Genomic DNA, 16,705 nt, shown 5'->3' with positions numbered 1-16,705 from the left:
CTTTAAAAAAAATAATGTCATATAAAAAGATTATAGGAGTTAACAAGATGAGACAATTCGAAAAGAGTCAACAATATTTTTTTGTTGAACGACCAATGAATCCTCTAAATGTCTACCCACTAAATTCATTATATCGGGATACACTCGTATTTCGATCCTCAAAAAACTCTCACCTAAGCCCAACACCCGTGAACACTCGACCAAATGCACGACACTGCGATGAGATAAAACACATTCAATTCAATGATCCAACTAGTGAAGCCGCATACTCGTCTAGTCTCCCGTCATCACCCTGATGTCTTTGAAACTAAATACCAAGGCATAAATCGAACCTGAGTCACATGAAACACAAAGTTTCTCTCTTACCACTCTATCACTTATATTAAATGTATCTGTCGAAGTCTCTCACGTTTGAAAAATTGTGACGTGACATTATTTCTTTATCCCTTCCATTGAATACATAGTCTAAGGTCCAAATTCTTTCGTAAACTTTGTATCGTATACATATGTATATGTATGCCATATTAATTATTAAGATCATATACACAATACACTATGATACACATAGAATAACCTTTTGACCATCTATACATATGCAATTTATCAGATTTACGTGTATGACAAAAGAGAAAAAAAAATTGCATTTTACAAAAGGTAAAAATTTGAAAGTAAAATTATTGTTAATAAATAAACTAAAACATTTATTGTTACTTTTTTTTAATATATGTTATAGAGACGTAAAGAAACCATTAACTGCTTCCAATACTTGTGTATATAAACTCGTTTTCCACCTGTGTTTTGATCATACTTGTGAAATAAAATTTCAAGATGGGTAAATGTTTGTTCATGTTCATGCTGGTCACACTTCTCTTTGCTTCCGGTATGCCTTCCTTTTATTCCAAATATAATATCCTTCGAAGTTTAAGGTAACGTTTGGTAAGAAAGAATAAAATGAGTCATTGCGAGAGAATGAAGAAAATGAGTGTTTGGTTTGTTAATGAAATGGAATCAACGATTACACGATGAATCCCATTTTACACAATGAATTCAATAACTAGGGATAAGCTCGATATGGTACCAGCACCGACATTTAAAAATATTTGGCTTGGTACCAAAATATTCAAAACTTGGTACTGAATCGGTACCGACTGTGCCAAATTGGTACCAAGTTCGATACCAGTTCAGTACGGGTAGCAGTTTCGAATCTGCTCATCCCTATAGATAACTACCTAAGGCAATTTTTGAACCCTAATCCGGTAAAATTCCGATTATCGAATACTGGTCATTCTCTTTGGTTTAAATTTTTGCTCTCAAGTCACCATACAAAGTTTTAATCGTATTTGGTTTTATCTAATTGAGTATTTGAAAAATCGTCAAATAATTTCAATCTAAAAGTGCATACGACTCATATTACCCAAGTAATTCAAATTCTTAGTCCCCAACATAAGAGTAAACGAACATTTAAGTGTAATAAAACGGTTTAGTTTTCATATTTACAAATATTAACAAAGTAAAATGGAAACTTAAAAGATTTCCCTTATTTATGATAAAAAAAACTAAGGGGATACTAAAATTATTTTGCAGAAGAAATGACCGTGGAGGTGAAAGCACTTGTGAAATCGGGTGGATATTATGAAGATACCATGTCGAAACAACCGAAGAAACCTAAAACTGATTTGTTAGCAGTTGATGAGTTGCTTGGTTGTGCTCAGAAAGATGAAGATTGTAATAAAAAACCAAACGATTTTTCGGGAAAAAAAAATGTTAACCAATATTGTAGAAAAGTTGATGGAAAATGGGAGTGTCGTTAAAAAAGATCGTCCGATCCGCTGCTCACCCGTTTCTAGCGGGCTCCCGAAATTTATATATATATATATATATATATATATATATATATATATATATATATATATATATATATATATATAATCACTATATAAACAATGAGTTAAATAAACTGTGGAAACTCAAGTTGTGGTTTTAAACTTGTTCATATTTTTATATTTCAAATAAGGGTGCTTGAAAATAGCCTGTATTAAGATCTTATTTCTGGTATTACATAAGCACATTACTTCTTCAGTTAGCCTATTTGGTAGAAAATAACATTTAAATATATAAACATGTTGGATATTATAAATTAGTATAATTGAGAGCTTTGGTGTATAATTACTTTCAAAATTTATTCAAATTGTTGAGTTAGTCTAATGATTAAAGGAATGCTTCCAAACTTTTGGTATGGTATACTAATTACTAGTTAGCCTAAGTTCGAATCATCCGTTGATCTTATGGTTGAAAGAATGCTTACTGACTTTTGGTATACTGGTTACTAATCAACCTAAGTTCGAGTCCTCATGGTTGTAGTTTTTTTAGTTTTGTTTAGTATGTTTTATTAGGTTTTTTAAGTATGTTTTATTTGTTTTATTCGAGTCCTCTATGTATCAATTGTTGTATAAGGTTTTTTTAATGAGGTATTTTTAAGTATGTTTAATTTGTTTATTTTTTATTTTAAGTATGACGAAATTATTTTTTAGGTTTAGGTTATCGTACACGTAATGAACTTAATTGATACCGAGCGAATTCACGCAGAGTCATCGCCGTAACGCTAATGTCTTTGTTTTAAATATGTTAACCTGACGAAACTATATTTTGGGTTTAGGTCCGAGATGTTTCAAACATAGCTCATACAACCAAATGCAATGACTTTGTTTTACCGCAGAATAAACATTTGTTTCAAATATGTTAAGTATGTTTTATTTGTTTTAAATATGACGAAAATATTTTTTAAGTTTACGTCTTGTACATGTAATGAACCTAATTGATACCGATCGAATTCGCATCGAGTCATCGCCGTAACGCCAATGTTTTATTTTTAAAATATGTTAACTCGATGAAACTATTTTTTGGGTTTAGTTTCGAAACGTAACAAACATAGCTGATACAGCCAAATGCAATGTATGTGTTTTATCGACAGAGTAAACATTTGTTTTAAATATGTTAAATATTTGTTTTAAATATGTTATTCTAGGTGTTTACTAATTTGTGTGTTGAGTTTAACGCATGTACATGTATGAAATTAACCGATACCAACAGAATTTGTGTCTGTCGCCACAACATATTTTAATTATCAACTTTGTTGTACTTGGTACCGTTTGTTTGTTTGTTTGAGTTGTGCACTTGTGTTCCACCTTTTTCTTAGTTGTAAGTCTATGTGTACGCTACACTTATACAAAGTGATTTATTTAAAAATAATCATGTGAACTAATGTGCTAAATTTGATGTTAGTACCGGAAAACAATGGCATAAACTTTAATTAATCTTAATATTTTGATAATGACTTAATTAAGGCAGTGAAATTCTAATTCATCAATGATAATTATATGTCATACACATGTTCCTTAATACTTGATTGATTAGCATTAGTCACAATTAAGCAACACAACTTAATCAAGACTATACTCATCTAAAGATCAAGATTACCAAGTTTATGTCTACAAGGTTAAAGTTAAGATTTATACAACATGAAAATGAAGAAATCACTAGACTAATTCATTGAAGACTAGTTAACAACTTACTCAAGATAGGCCGTGAATTTTTATAAACTAATGATAAGTTTATAAAATTAAATATTTAAACATAATTGTTTAAATGCATCAAATATTAAGACTTATTCCACTCTTGGTAAGTCTGCCATTGCCATCATACATTGAACAATCAAATCTACCAAAAGGGCAAGTGAAACTCAAATGAGTAATAGGTTGAAGCTTTGGATGAAGATTATAAAGTATGTTTAACCAACTGGGTGAAATACTAAGTAGTATTGAGAACTGAGAAGTCACTAGGACATGTTCTCACATGTGTTGGTCAACGTAAGAAGCCAAAACCTCAAGACATCACCGCACACAACGTTTATATTAGTAAATCCAATATGAAGTGGATTGGGCGTCCACGGACGACGGAAGCAACCGTCGGGCAATGTAAGTCCCAAAGATGGATCTTTTAATATGATATCAAGTAAACGCGTTAATAGACGAAAACTAACTACATGGTGATTTAAAAACAAAGGTGAAATAAGAAAGTCTTTATAATAGGTCAGTGGTAAGTCCAAATTTTAGCTTTGTCGGTCATAAAATAGATTCTTGTACACGGTAGAAAGTCATAAAATAGATTCTTGTACGGGTGCTACCGTGACTAACCGAACCAATGTAACCGGAACATCGGTATTATCAAAACTAGTAAATGTATTCGTTTTTATGGGTTTGGTTCGATGTAAAACACGTGCCGATATCCTTTTAGTCAGTCACAACTTTATTTTTAACAAACCGAACTAATACCGACCAAATTCCTTCCACGTCTCAACACGACTTTTTATATTAGAAACTAAAACATAAAATTGAAATTTATATTGCATCCTCAACCTTGTCTATACCAAATTGTCAAAATTAGTCCTCCAACTAAATGGTCTAACCTAGGGCTGGCAATTCGTGTAACAGGTTTAACAGGTGAGACGCGACGCGCGTAACACAAATATCAAACATGAATATGAATCGTTCTACTTTATATGTCATGACTATAAGACAATTTTAAGTTTTGTTTACCAATAAGGGAAAATGATGGAGACTAACCTACTAATTTCAATTATTTAAGAATATAGAAAAATCACATACCTCACTTTTTTGATTAACAGGTCTTATCGTGTCTTAAACAAGTACCCAATTCTAACCTTCCTGAAACAAACAAATTTATATTTCACGAGTATTTAAACAAAAAGAAAATCATCGTAATCACACTATTACCTCAGATTCTGCATTTGATTAAGGAAATAATCTCCGCTAATTATGTTCCGACTGCATAAGAACATAACTGTCATTCCCACCCGGAATGGCAGAAACAGAAGACATTTGGTTTTTTGAATCAGATTTTCTAAGTTGCGCATGAGATTCAGCTTCTTGTTGAAACATTTTCACGATTTCTTGCAGCTCGAGTTTTCTAACCTCGACTTTCTCTTCAATGGTGGGATTCTTTAGTCCGAGGTAAAGTAATCCTATGAATATTAATATGACGCCTAAAAGCGTGAGAACACAAGAAAATAAAAGAAATGCATATGGCGAATTTTCTGATCCCGGGATTCCGTCCACGTTTATACCAAAGAGACCGGTGATTATTGAAAGAACAAGACCGCAACCACCAAAGACTCCTAGGTTGTGTGTCACGTGCAAGCTCTTGTCCTGAAAAGTTTTTTTTTTTTTTTTAATTTTAGGTTTACCATTACGCTATTTAAGTTTTACCATTATGCTATAAATAATATACCCATTTTCTTTTAATGGGTATGACCAAAAATAATACCTGTAACCAGGCGCGGACCGTACTCTGCATGACATCTTGGACAGTAAACAAACGTCCACGTACGGCTTCTTGTTCCTCAATCATTTGTCTAGTACTCTTTGTTATTCCTTCGAGCAAACACTTTGCTGTATTGCCTCTCAAATGCTGAAGGAGCTCAAAAACAATCTCTTCTCTAGCGTGTAAAGACCATTTTACCCTAATAACCTTCAACATAACACAAATATTATTTATATCTTTCTATATATAAGTAAACCAGTCAAATTTTCCAACTCTAATTAGAGGTGTGCGTTGTGCGATTCGGCGGGGTTTTAGGCTAAAACCAAACCAAAAACCAGCATTTCGGTTTTTGGATTTTTGAAACCGTTTAGTTTCAGTTTTTTCGGTTTCGGTTTTCCGGTTTTCATTTTGATTTCGGTTCGGTTTTTTCGGTTTCTATTTCATGCAAAACCGAACCACAAGTCTTGAACCATCGGTTTTTGTTTCGGTTCGGTTTTTTCGGTTTGGAATTTTTTGGTTTCGGATCGGTTTTTCCGGTTTCTTGCACACCCCTAACTCTAATGGTGATACATAAAAATAAACTTTGGATGAAAGTAGAACACCTGTGAAGATAATCTTCTGATTTCTTGGTTTAATATTATGCTGAATAGATGTAAATCCTCGTGGTTTCTCCTAACAAAAGGTAAGAAGCTATAGTTGTTAAAACCAAGTATCACACAATGCTGAGGTGGACCAATTTTATAATTTTTTATTTTTTTTTTCAATTGTAGGAAATGATTAGCACTATATATTAAGAACCTGTTCATAAACTTCAGCTCAACTTCATCTGCTGCTCCAAAGATGTATTTCCGGAACAGTCTACCAAAGTTAAAAAGTGAAGATTACAATAAATTTAGAATCAAGAACTTGAAAATTATGAAGATTAGGGGAAAGTTAATGTACAAGTTAAATTAAGGTGCTAATTGTGAGAATCAAGTAGTGTAATTATGTAATTACATCGCATTACACTATGTTGTAATTACACTACATTACAATTCCACTATGTTGTACTTGTATATATAATTACACTACCTGTTTCTCACAGTTAGCACGTTAATTTAATTTGTATTTGATTCAAGCCCATGAAGATTATATTACACATATATTAAGTATTAAAAAGAAATGACCTAACAAAATTGAAGAACAACTTTTTAAGAACAAAGAAAATTCACCTATCATCCCACCGAGCAAGGCGGCATGCTAAGAGTGCTATAACTTCATGAATAGTTTGTGGTAGGCTACTTCCTCCTGCAGCAAGCAGCTCCTGTTGAAGTAATCCATAATGTTTATAATTTTTATTATTAGATAATATTATAACAAACAACAATCTGATTCTCTCAATAAAATGAGTTACACAAAGGCATAAAAAAAGACTTTTGGTGACTTTCAACTAGGGGTGTAAACGAGCCAAGCCCAGCCGAGCCCGAGCTCGAGCTTGGCTAGTGATTTATTTTTTCATGCTCGTGCTTGATTCGCTTATTATATATTAAATGCTTATATACATATAGGGTTTGGATCAAATACAAATGAAATTAACGTGCTAAACGTGAGAATCAAGTAGAGTAATTATAATTACAAGTAGAGTAATTATGTAATTACTCTATGACGTAACTGAAGAAACATGAAATGAATCCGACCTGATCCAAGACGATGTTCCTCGGTGTTCGAGATAAACGAACCACGACTTCATCTTCTTCTCCGGTAGTTCGAGATCTGCCATAGAAATATGGGGGGTGTGGAGGTGACTGCTAAGAGTTTCCTCTTGTTTACAGACACAAAAATGGTTATGGTGGTGGCTCTTCTTGAGAAACCCCCATAATAAGGAGGTGGAGACCTCCTTATATAGGGAGCCTCGTGGCCACCATCATGGTACCCTAATGGGCCTAGCCCAGTTAGGGTTACCTCCACAAAACCCCCTCAGCCCAATAATATTGTATTAGTCCATATAATAAAATAAGCCAAACATAATAAATTAAGGTCGTAAGCCGGGTTTAGTACCATACCCCTACAAGCCCCCCAAGTCCAGTGTTGCTCCTAGGCGTGCAAACGTTTAGGTGGAGCGCTGGACTTCATAAGGTGTGTTAGGATATGAGGCGGTTTTTTCCCCTTTCTTCGGCCTTGTCTTTATTGTCTTTGAGTTTTGAGAGGTTTTCTCCATGATGGTGACATGTTGTGATCCTTATGATAATAATGGTGCACTGGCATGAATAAGATATAGCACGCATCATAACAATAGTGGCGCGGGGCCTGATAAAAGATAGAGTGCTCATCTCGATAATAATGTAATGCAACTTGAGCGCGAGGCAGCTTATGAGCTATAAAAATAATGAAGCTTGCGCGCGAGGCGACTTACGAGCTATAAAATAATGAAGCATGCGCGAGTTGCGGCTTATGAGCTATAATATGATGATAATGACTGGCCCACAAGGGCCTCTTCTACGCAGGATGACTATCCCGGTTTGTCTTCAAAATAATAATGGAGGCACAAACGACCAGATAATAATAATAATGTCATAGGTGCTTGTGCGACTCGTAGCCGAACCTGCAAAAACATATCAACTAAAAGTGGATGTATTACAAGGTTCCCATCCTCGGGCAAATTATGAGGTGTGCCCAACCTACGTTGGCGCGTGGCCGTTTGGGATATTATTAGGCTCCCGACCTTTATGTTTGGCGCGTGGCCATGTGGGATATTATTAGGCTCCCGACCTAAGATTCGGATGTCTTCCATCGCGATAATGTAGTTGTGGTATACCACGATAGTCCCCCAGTTCATTGCTGCTAAATAATGTTAGGAGCATTGAACTTGTAATAATAAACTTGTTAATAAAGTTTTAATCACATGGGCGGATGAGGGGCTGTTATGAAAAATTGGAAATAATTCCTTCCTCTTTTAAATCTTTTTGCCTCTGCACGTTCCTGCCACCATTTTGAACATTTGGGACGGTTGCATGGAGTTCGTAATTGCCGGAGTTAGCGTTGAACTTCAAGAAGGTCGCATGCGTTCCGTGACGGCGGAGTTTTACCCACCGGATCAAGTTGGTGGAATGTTATACGCGACTGCGCGCAAGCATCATGGCGGTGCGCATGTAGAGTGGCGGAAGGGTTGATCTACGACTGCGGTGGCAGAATGTTGATCCGCGGTGGCGCGCATGCGACGTGGCTTGTATTCCACCCTGCTATAGTGGCGCTGTTGCGTTACAGTGGCGCTGTTGGTATGCTAGTGTGTACGTGATCCGCGGTGGCGGGTGTTAATCCGCCGTGCCTGTTTTTGTCCGCCTACGCGCATGAGAAAGCGGTTGACAAGCCGTGAACGGATTACAAATAACAAGCATGGTAATCTTCGTGATGGCGGCCTTCATGTCTTCCCACTTGAACAGTGATGCGGATGCAAGAAACCAAATTTTTGGAGGCGCCCATCCATAATGACGCGGTGTTGTTCCGCGACGGCGCCCACGCATGTGGCGCAGTGTTCTTTTGTGACGTGATTGCGTAGTGGTGATCCGCAAGTATGATGGCGGTGTGTTGTTTAGCGATGCGCATGCACGGTGGCGAGGTGTTGGATCGCGGTGGTGCGGTGCTCGGCGCTAGCGCGCATGCGTGATGGCGCGCTGCTGCTTCATAGCGGTGGAACTCATGCATGGTGGCATGCACCATGGCGACCAGATGGTTATCCGCGGTGGCGTGTACGCGTGGTGGCGCAATGACATTACGCGGTGGCGAGGTTCACTTGTCGTGGCGCGCATGAATGTTGGCATTGTATTGAACCACGGCGAGCGCATGCGCGGTGTCAGAGCATTGTGCCACGGTGATCATCACAACTTGCGGCTTGCTTGCCGGAGCAGGAGGCGGCGTGGACTCTAATTGCCCGCCATGTTTTGTTTTTTCCGGTGATAGGTTTTTCAATGAAATTCTTGGATGATGATAAGAAAATTGGAAACTGGACCCACCTGTGACATTAATATTAATGCCTCCTCATGCTGGACAAAAGACAATGTCATCATCTTTTATGTACTATTGTACACTGTCAAACGTGAACCACCCATTTTTTCATCAAAATTTTTTTTTTTTTTTTTATAAAAAACGTAGCAGATCTAAAAGCTTCGATTTTTTGCCGGATGAACTCTTATATGAAGATTTCTGAGCTGGATCTTGGCTGTATTGCCGGAAAAATGCAGATCTCGCACCGTGAGAATTTTAGGCCACCAAAATAAAGTAGATCTGGACGTTATTGTGAGATCTAGTTAAAAACGTCACAGATCTAGTTCAGAAAAACTACTAGATTCGGATGGTATATGAAAAATTATCAGATCTGAAAAGGTTTTCAAATTTATTTCACCCACTTGTTCTTCCAAAAACAGATCTAGAAGTCAAAAAGAGAGAGTCAAAGATGAGGTTCGTTTTCATGTCCCACGGTTCTTGATGCGAGGTGGTAACATCTAGTTATTGTAAACTTTCTTTTGATTGTTTATTCTTGAAATAAATAAGAATGAAAGATGAGGGTTCTTTGTGCAAATTGGATATTAACTCCCGTTTCACTTTGAAAAAGCTCAACCACCTTTGAATGACATTTTCATTTCCATGCATATATATATATACCTCTATGTATATATACTGCAATGCACTATAAACAAAGCAACAAATCTGAGTTCGTTATTGTGACAGAGATTGCTTGGAGAGGGTGGTGTAGCACGGCGGAATGAAGCCCGCTCGTCCCGCTGAGCACGAATAAAGCCCGCGGTAGCGGGTGCTACCGCGCCCACGCGCGGTATAGACCCGCGTTGTTGATCGGGACCCGTCGGAGTGTGTATGTGACTACGGAGACTGATGTTGACCTACCGTTGCGAGATAGTGACCCGCGGCTTTTGACCGCTTTTACTAGTTTTAATTCACCGGCGTAAGTGAGTGACCCATGGCGTTCATAAGAGACCCGCGGCGCGCACGTGACTCGTGAAGGTAGTGTTTACACTTGACCCAAGGTAATTAGTGTTGGCTCGCTTAAGTGCATTAATACACTAGTAAAGGAAGCTTGCAACTCGGCGAAACTGTAACTCACCGGAATGTGAGATGACCCGCCACGAACATCATTTATGCGTCGGATCGCGGTTACTACCCACAGATAGCATTGCCAACCCGCAGGTGTTGATACGCGGATCGTGGTTACGACCCCCGGGTGGCATTGCCAACCCACAGGTGTTGATAAGTGGCGGTGCGCGTCACGGCGGCGAAGTTGTTGACCTGCATAGGCATCCGCGACGGCGCATGCATGGCAGCGAAGTTGTTGATCCTTGGCGAGTGCATGCATGGCGGCGGGTTGTTGACCCGCATAGGCATCCGCGACGGCGCATGCATGGCAAGGGGAGTTCATCCGCGGCTGCATGCATGGCGTCGGAGGGTTCCTCCGAGGCGGCGCATGCACGGCGGTGAAGTGATGGCTCTCGGGCGCGCATGCATGACGGCGGAGTGGTGGCTTGCGGGCGCGCATGCATGGCGGCAGAGTGGTGACTCGCGAGCGTGCATGCATGGTGGTGGAGTGGTGACTCGCGGGCGCGCATGCATGGCGGCGAAGTCTTGATCCTCGTCAGAAGTGCGCATGCATGTCGGCGAAATTGTTGACCCGCATAGGCATGCATGCATGTGTAAATTAATCATGCGGGAGTGTTGATGCATGGAGAGTTAGTACATTTGAGCGCGTCTGTGACCCGTTGTAATCGGAGTCGGTATACCGGGAAGCGAATAAAACCCTTCCTCATCATTCTTTTTGGCTAACACTCCAGTATGTAGCTCTTGAAAGCCAGAGTTGACCTCGCCTGAACCCACGTATAACCTGTGGTGGCCGGAACTATTTCGCTTGAACCCATATGTGCCCCGCTGTGGCTGGAGTCGGCTTGCTCGTGGGGGCTGGACTTGAGCTTGCCTGTGACCCGCGGTAGTTGAAACTCTGACCTGCTTGAGCTTACGCGGGTTGTGGAACTTGACCCACTTGAGCTTTTGCTCGTGACCCGCGGATGATGGAATAGCCCGCCAGAGCTTTTGCTCGTGAACCGCGGATGATGGAATGACCCACCAGAGCTTTATCTTATCCGCCCGGGAGCGCACGGTGTCCGTAGTGAACGCGGCACGCCTTATTTGTCTTGCCACAACACGCACGCGGTCTGGTGCGGTGTTTGCATGACTTGATGTGGTCGAAGTTGACCTTCGGAAGCACACATGCGGCTCGCAGGGGTTCGAGTTGATCTTCCGGGGGTGTGTATACAACCCGCAGTGGCGTGTTAGCAGCCGTGAGTTGCTCTGCTCGAGTTCTTAATCAAGGTGAAGCATGTGCGGATGCTAACTGCCATATATCTTGACCTCTTGTCATTAATTGAGATGCTCTCTTTTATGGGTACAATGCACGGTAGGGTTGTACCTTATCCTGTGCAAGTTGTACTTGTTCTTTTTATGAATTTCTATTTCTTTTAGATCCAGATCCATTGATGGTAGACTTTCCAATCATGAAACCCATATTCTGAAGAAGAAAAAAGAAGAACAGATCTAGAACGGATCTTCTAGATTTGTGAATTTTTTATAACTAAGTCCAACAGATCTGCAAGTATTTTATGGATTTTTTGGGTTTCAATCAAACAGATCTGAAAGCATTTTCTAGATCTGAGGATCTTTTTTGAGCTTTCATTAACAGATCTGGTGGTTTTTCACCACAGATCTCTGGAAAAAATCATAGATCTAGAAGTTTTGATGAACAGATCTGAGAACCGATACGAAAATCGAAGTGTGGTTAGTTGCCGGTCCCACGGATGGCGCCAATGAAGAAACACGAAATGAATCCGACCTGATCCAAGACGATGTTCCTCGGTGTTCGAGATAAACGAACCACGACTTCATCTTCTTCTCCGGTAGTTCGAGATCTGCCATAGAAATATGGGGGGTGTGGAGGTGACTGCTAAGAGTTTCCTCTTGTTTACAGACACAAAAATGGTTATGGTGGTGGCTCTTCTTGAGAAACCCCCTTAATAAAGAGGTGGAGACCTCCTTATATAGGGAGCCTCATGGCCACCATCATGGTACCCTAATGGGCCTAGCCCAGTTAGGGTTACCTCCACAAAACCCCCTTAGCCCAATAATATTGTATTAGTCCATATAATAAAATAAGCCAAACATAATAAATTAAGGTCGTAAGCCGGGTTTAGTACCATACCCCTACAGTAATTACATAATTACTCTACTTGTAAATATAATTACTCTACTTGATTCTCACGTTTAGCACATTAACTTCATTTGTACGTTAACCTTCATCTATATATATAATTATATTTATACATTTTGAAAAAAAAAAAGTTAAACGAGCCTAAGCTTGGCTCGAGCTAGTGTAGTACCTCAATGAGCCTAAACGAGCTTCCCAATCAAGGCTCGAGCCTGAAAAAGATTGGCTCGTTCGAGCTTCTTATCGATCCAAGCTTGAGTAGCTCGCGAGCGACTTGGCTCGTTTGCACCCCTACTTTCAACTTGGTTGATCCATTGACCTTTTCCCCGTTTTAGCTTAAGCATTTGCATTTTGACATGTTTGAGATAAAACACAACCACATTCGATTCATTTTAACCAAATGAGTCAAAGTTACCGCTTCCAATAAAACCATATGTAGGGAAAGTCGCATAGAAAAACCTGGACTTCTGAAACTCCTAGGACATTGATGTTTGCTGCATAACCTTTGACATGTAACGTGGTAACTAAAAAGTTTTGTGCTTGCCATGATCTCAACACAACTGGAATATCATCTTCTTCAACATTTGGATCACCTGCTGACTGCCCCAAAAGTTCAAATAACAGTCCACCGGCAACCCTAACAGGAACCTGTGCAATAAAGAACCTTAAAACCACATGAACACAAAAGTTTGAAAATTACACATTGAGAATATTGCGCAAATGCTTCCTGTGGTTTGTCCATACAGATCTGGCTATGAGGCAGGGCCGGGTGGTCCCCGACACCCCGATACGCCAGAAATTTTTTCATATTTTTTTTAAAATATGCATTCTTAATGTTTAACCCAATTACTCAACTAAATTAAGACCCAAAACTTTTTTCGCCTTCAGCCCAAAAAAAAATTCACGATTCTCGGAGACGGCCCTGTGACCATATTGCATGTTTGGTCCCTCAGATTTAAAGATTGCAAACTTAGGTCAAACATTTGTGAGAGGGTTGGACGTTTAGTGCCTAACTCTCTATCATTTTCTAGTTAACTTTTAACAGAAAAGTTATGTCATATGCCATTCATGTGAGGGTATTTTTGTCTTTTCAAATTTGGAATCCATATAAAATACTCTTTTAAACTCCAGAACTCCTGGCGTCTCCTAGCGTCGACTTCATCACCATCAATTATGCATTGAAGTTTAAGGAGCAACATCACCTTCCAAATTTGAAAAGACACGATTACGCTCACATGAATGGCACATAACATCACTTTTCCATTAAATAACGGGAATTAACGGTGGGGACTAAGCGTGCAACCCCCTCACAAATGTTTGGACTAAATTTGCAATTTTAAAAATCTGGAGACCAAAGTCACAATACGGTAAAACCACATGGAACATTAGTGCAATTTTCTCTTTACAGATGAAAATTACCTCATAAAGTAGATGTTTCATACGCTCGCTTATAAGCTTGCTTTCATCTCTTAAAGCAATACTAATAGCAGGATGTAACCATTTTGAGTTGCTTAACCAAGTATTAACCGAAGGATGTCCTGCATCAACATGACACCACCATGTGGGCCCACCGGGTCGTTCCCAATAAGGCACCGCAATATCAGCAACAGTAACTTCATTATCATTAATTTGAAACTCTGAATGTTGAGTTTCCCAACTGTCATTCACTTGTACTGTCTCCACAAGTTGATTGATTCTAGACCACCCGATCGGTACCCAATAATTTGCAGTATATGTGTTATCATTAGCATGACCGTCTAAATTATCGATCCCGTTTTTAAATCCTTGCTTTTTCCATCCCATTGTATCTTGCGGCCTATACTTTTTATGGCTGTGTTTAGCTTCAAAAGCACATATTAGTCCATCGGTCCACATGGCACAATCCACCATGGCATCCTTACCAGCCTGATGCTTCTGATTGTTAAACTTTTTCATATTGTTCATGGGTGCATTAGTGCATATACATCACCAGCTATCTAATCATCAAAAGTTCAAAAAATTATAAACGAAAGACTAACAATTATGATCAATATGTTGATGTTGTCCTGTTTTACTAAAATCATATCTGATTCATGATTGATTTTAGTAAAGTTTTGGATAATTAATTATTTACAATAGCAGTAAAAAGTTACCCAGTTTGGCCAACAAAATTTGATATGGGGATAAACATAAGACTGGAGACCTTCCAGCCTAGGGATGAGATCGGTACAGTAACGAACCGAAATATACTGATACCAAAACGAATGAAACCATATACCGAATAAACATGAGACTGGAGACCTTTCTAGGGATGAGATCAGTACAGTATCGGTACCAAACTGAAAAATACCGATACTGAAAACAAGTGAAACCGTATACCTGTACCTATATTTTCGGTTCGTTACTGATCGATAATATACTGAAAACAATTATGAAAACCTACAGATGCAATCAATTTAAACTCAAATTTCAAAAAACCGAGCAATTCGTTATGGTAGCAATAATATACAATTTCTAGCCCTAACATTGCGATTCTTCACCATGTGAACTCGTAACCACAAAACTGTTAGTAAGTTCTTAGCACAGAGAATATGTAATAGCTACAAAACTGCTTGCATACTACAATTTCTCATTTGATCTACATTAATAAACGAATTCGTACATCTACCACCAAAACTGAAAACATGTAACACGAGTACCAGTTCGGTTAGATGCTAGTATGATCAGTCAGCTAGATAGTGCTAACTGTCGACATAAACATTAAATACAACAATTCATAATAATAATAATAATAATAATAATATACAATTTCTAGCCCTAGCATTGCGTAATTACAAAATTGTATGGTAATTTAGGTTCTACAAATAACACACGATAGCTTAGTAACGTGAATTACACAGACAGACGTATTGTATTGTATTGTATAATAAATGAGAATTGAAGTAAATCAGTAATGAAGGTAGAAGTTACCGAACTGAGGATGGATGAAAATGGAGAGAGAGAGAGAGAGAGAGAGAGAGAAAGAGTATTATTATTGTGAAGAAGTGGTGACGTCAAGTAAGTGTGTGTGTGTGTGTTTGTTTCAGGCGGTTGCAGCAACTACGATAAATGAGAACTGGCATCATCCTTATCATCCAAATGCTTCTATTGTTTAGAAAGCTTATTATAATAAAGCCAAAGTTTAGTTTTAGTTTTATTTTAATCTTAAATACAACAAAGTTTTATAATAATATACGTCAAGTATGTGTGTGTGTGTGTGTATAGGGTGAGAACTCTTTGAAAATTAAGAGTTTTGAGAAAAATTTTAAGCCACAAAAAAAACTTCTTTAAAAAATTATAAAACAAAAAAAAAACGAAAATTTTTAAAAAGTAAAAAAACCAAAAATTTTTATTTTTTATTCCGGTTTTATAAAAAAAAACCCTCTATTTATAAACATATTTATATTTTTATTTAAAAACGATTTACATAATGTACACATATGTACATTATCATTTATCTTAATTGTACATATGTGTATAAAGAAAAACTTATATAAAATTAAAAAATACGTATTATACATGTATGTATAATTTTGCTAAACCGATATTTTTTTTATAAAACCGGGATGAAAAATAAAAAATTTTGGTTTTTTACTTTTTTTTATTTTCGTGTTTTTTTTGTTTAATAATTTTTTATAAAAGATTTTTTTTTTGTGATTCAAAATAGTTTTCAATTTCATAATAGTTCTCACCTAATCCTATATATATAATGGGCTACAAGCCTACAACACCATTACACCCTTAAAACAAAAACCAACTTTTTACTAACTGTGCATCACATGATGCAAAATGCCTCATTTCATAGCTCCTGCACTCCACGTAACCTAACGCCTTAAATTCTAAAGCAATAAAGGTTACCACTAATGAAATGGAATATAAAGACAATAGGCATTGGCTCAACTTTTATAGAGTTGAAATTCTCAGTTATCTTTTTTATTCGATTTCTTTTCTGATCAACCCATTATATATGGGCGTTCAAAAAGGACAAAAACAGTTCAAACTTAAAACCACTCAAACGATTCAAACTTACCTAAATTAGTCAGTTCATCTATGGTTTAAGAGTGAATAGATTTAATTTAAAGTTTTAAAAGAAAATCTTTTTTAATT

The 16,705-nt window shown here is 37.8% G+C and overlaps 1 protein-coding gene across 3 annotated transcripts; it reads right to left on the bottom strand.

The window, feature by feature from the left end:
- Positions 1-3,678: 3,678 nt before the first annotated feature.
- On the bottom strand, positions 3,679-15,563 carry LOC143557488 (uncharacterized). 3 transcript variants are annotated; one of them, XR_013139587.1, is made up of 9 exons: positions 15,530-15,563; positions 14,000-14,556; positions 13,040-13,228; positions 6,552-6,643; positions 6,139-6,198; positions 5,943-6,012; positions 5,344-5,547; positions 4,721-5,225; positions 3,679-4,465 (listed from the first exon to the last, which is right to left on the bottom strand). XR_013139587.1 is itself a non-coding variant. In XM_077046546.1 (8 exons), the coding sequence occupies exons 1-7, from the start codon at positions 14,522-14,524 to the stop codon at positions 4,830-4,832; spliced, it is 1,536 nt and encodes a 511-aa protein (XP_076902661.1). In that variant the 5' UTR covers positions 14,525-14,624; the 3' UTR covers positions 3,679-4,460; positions 4,786-4,829. The 3 variants fall into 3 exon arrangements, 1 of the variants encoding a protein (XP_076902661.1); XR_013139586.1 differs by lacking the exon at positions 15,530-15,563 and having other exon boundaries at positions 14,000-14,624; XM_077046546.1 differs by lacking the exon at positions 15,530-15,563 and having other exon boundaries at positions 3,679-4,460; positions 4,786-5,225; positions 14,000-14,624.
- Between the last annotated feature and the right edge of the window lie 1,142 nt (positions 15,564-16,705).

The sequence above is a fragment of the Bidens hawaiensis genome, unplaced genomic scaffold (assembly GCF_021521415.1).
Source record: "Bidens hawaiensis isolate Kalapana, Puna unplaced genomic scaffold, B.hawaiensis_p1.1 tig00018977_1, whole genome shotgun sequence".
In the NCBI taxonomy this organism is placed as follows: Eukaryota; Viridiplantae; Streptophyta; class Magnoliopsida; order Asterales; family Asteraceae; genus Bidens; species Bidens hawaiensis.
The sequence above is the reverse complement of the archived record's forward strand: the minus strand, read 5'-3'. Positions and strand labels throughout refer to the sequence as shown.

Bases quoted from the DNA above. Each gene is read 5' to 3' on its own strand.
- LOC143557488 (XM_077046546.1), bottom strand. From the start codon at position 14,524: ATGAACAATATGAAAAAGTTTAACAATCAGAAGCATCAGGCTGGTAAG. The intron at 6,199-6,551 runs GTGAATTTTCTT...TAACTTTGGTAG, and splicing joins CTTGCTCGGTGGGATGATAG to ACTGTTCCGGAAATACATCT. The intron at 5,548-5,942 runs GTGTTCTACTTT...GTTATGTTGAAG, and splicing joins TCAGAAGATTATCTTCACAG to GTTATTAGGGTAAAATGGTC.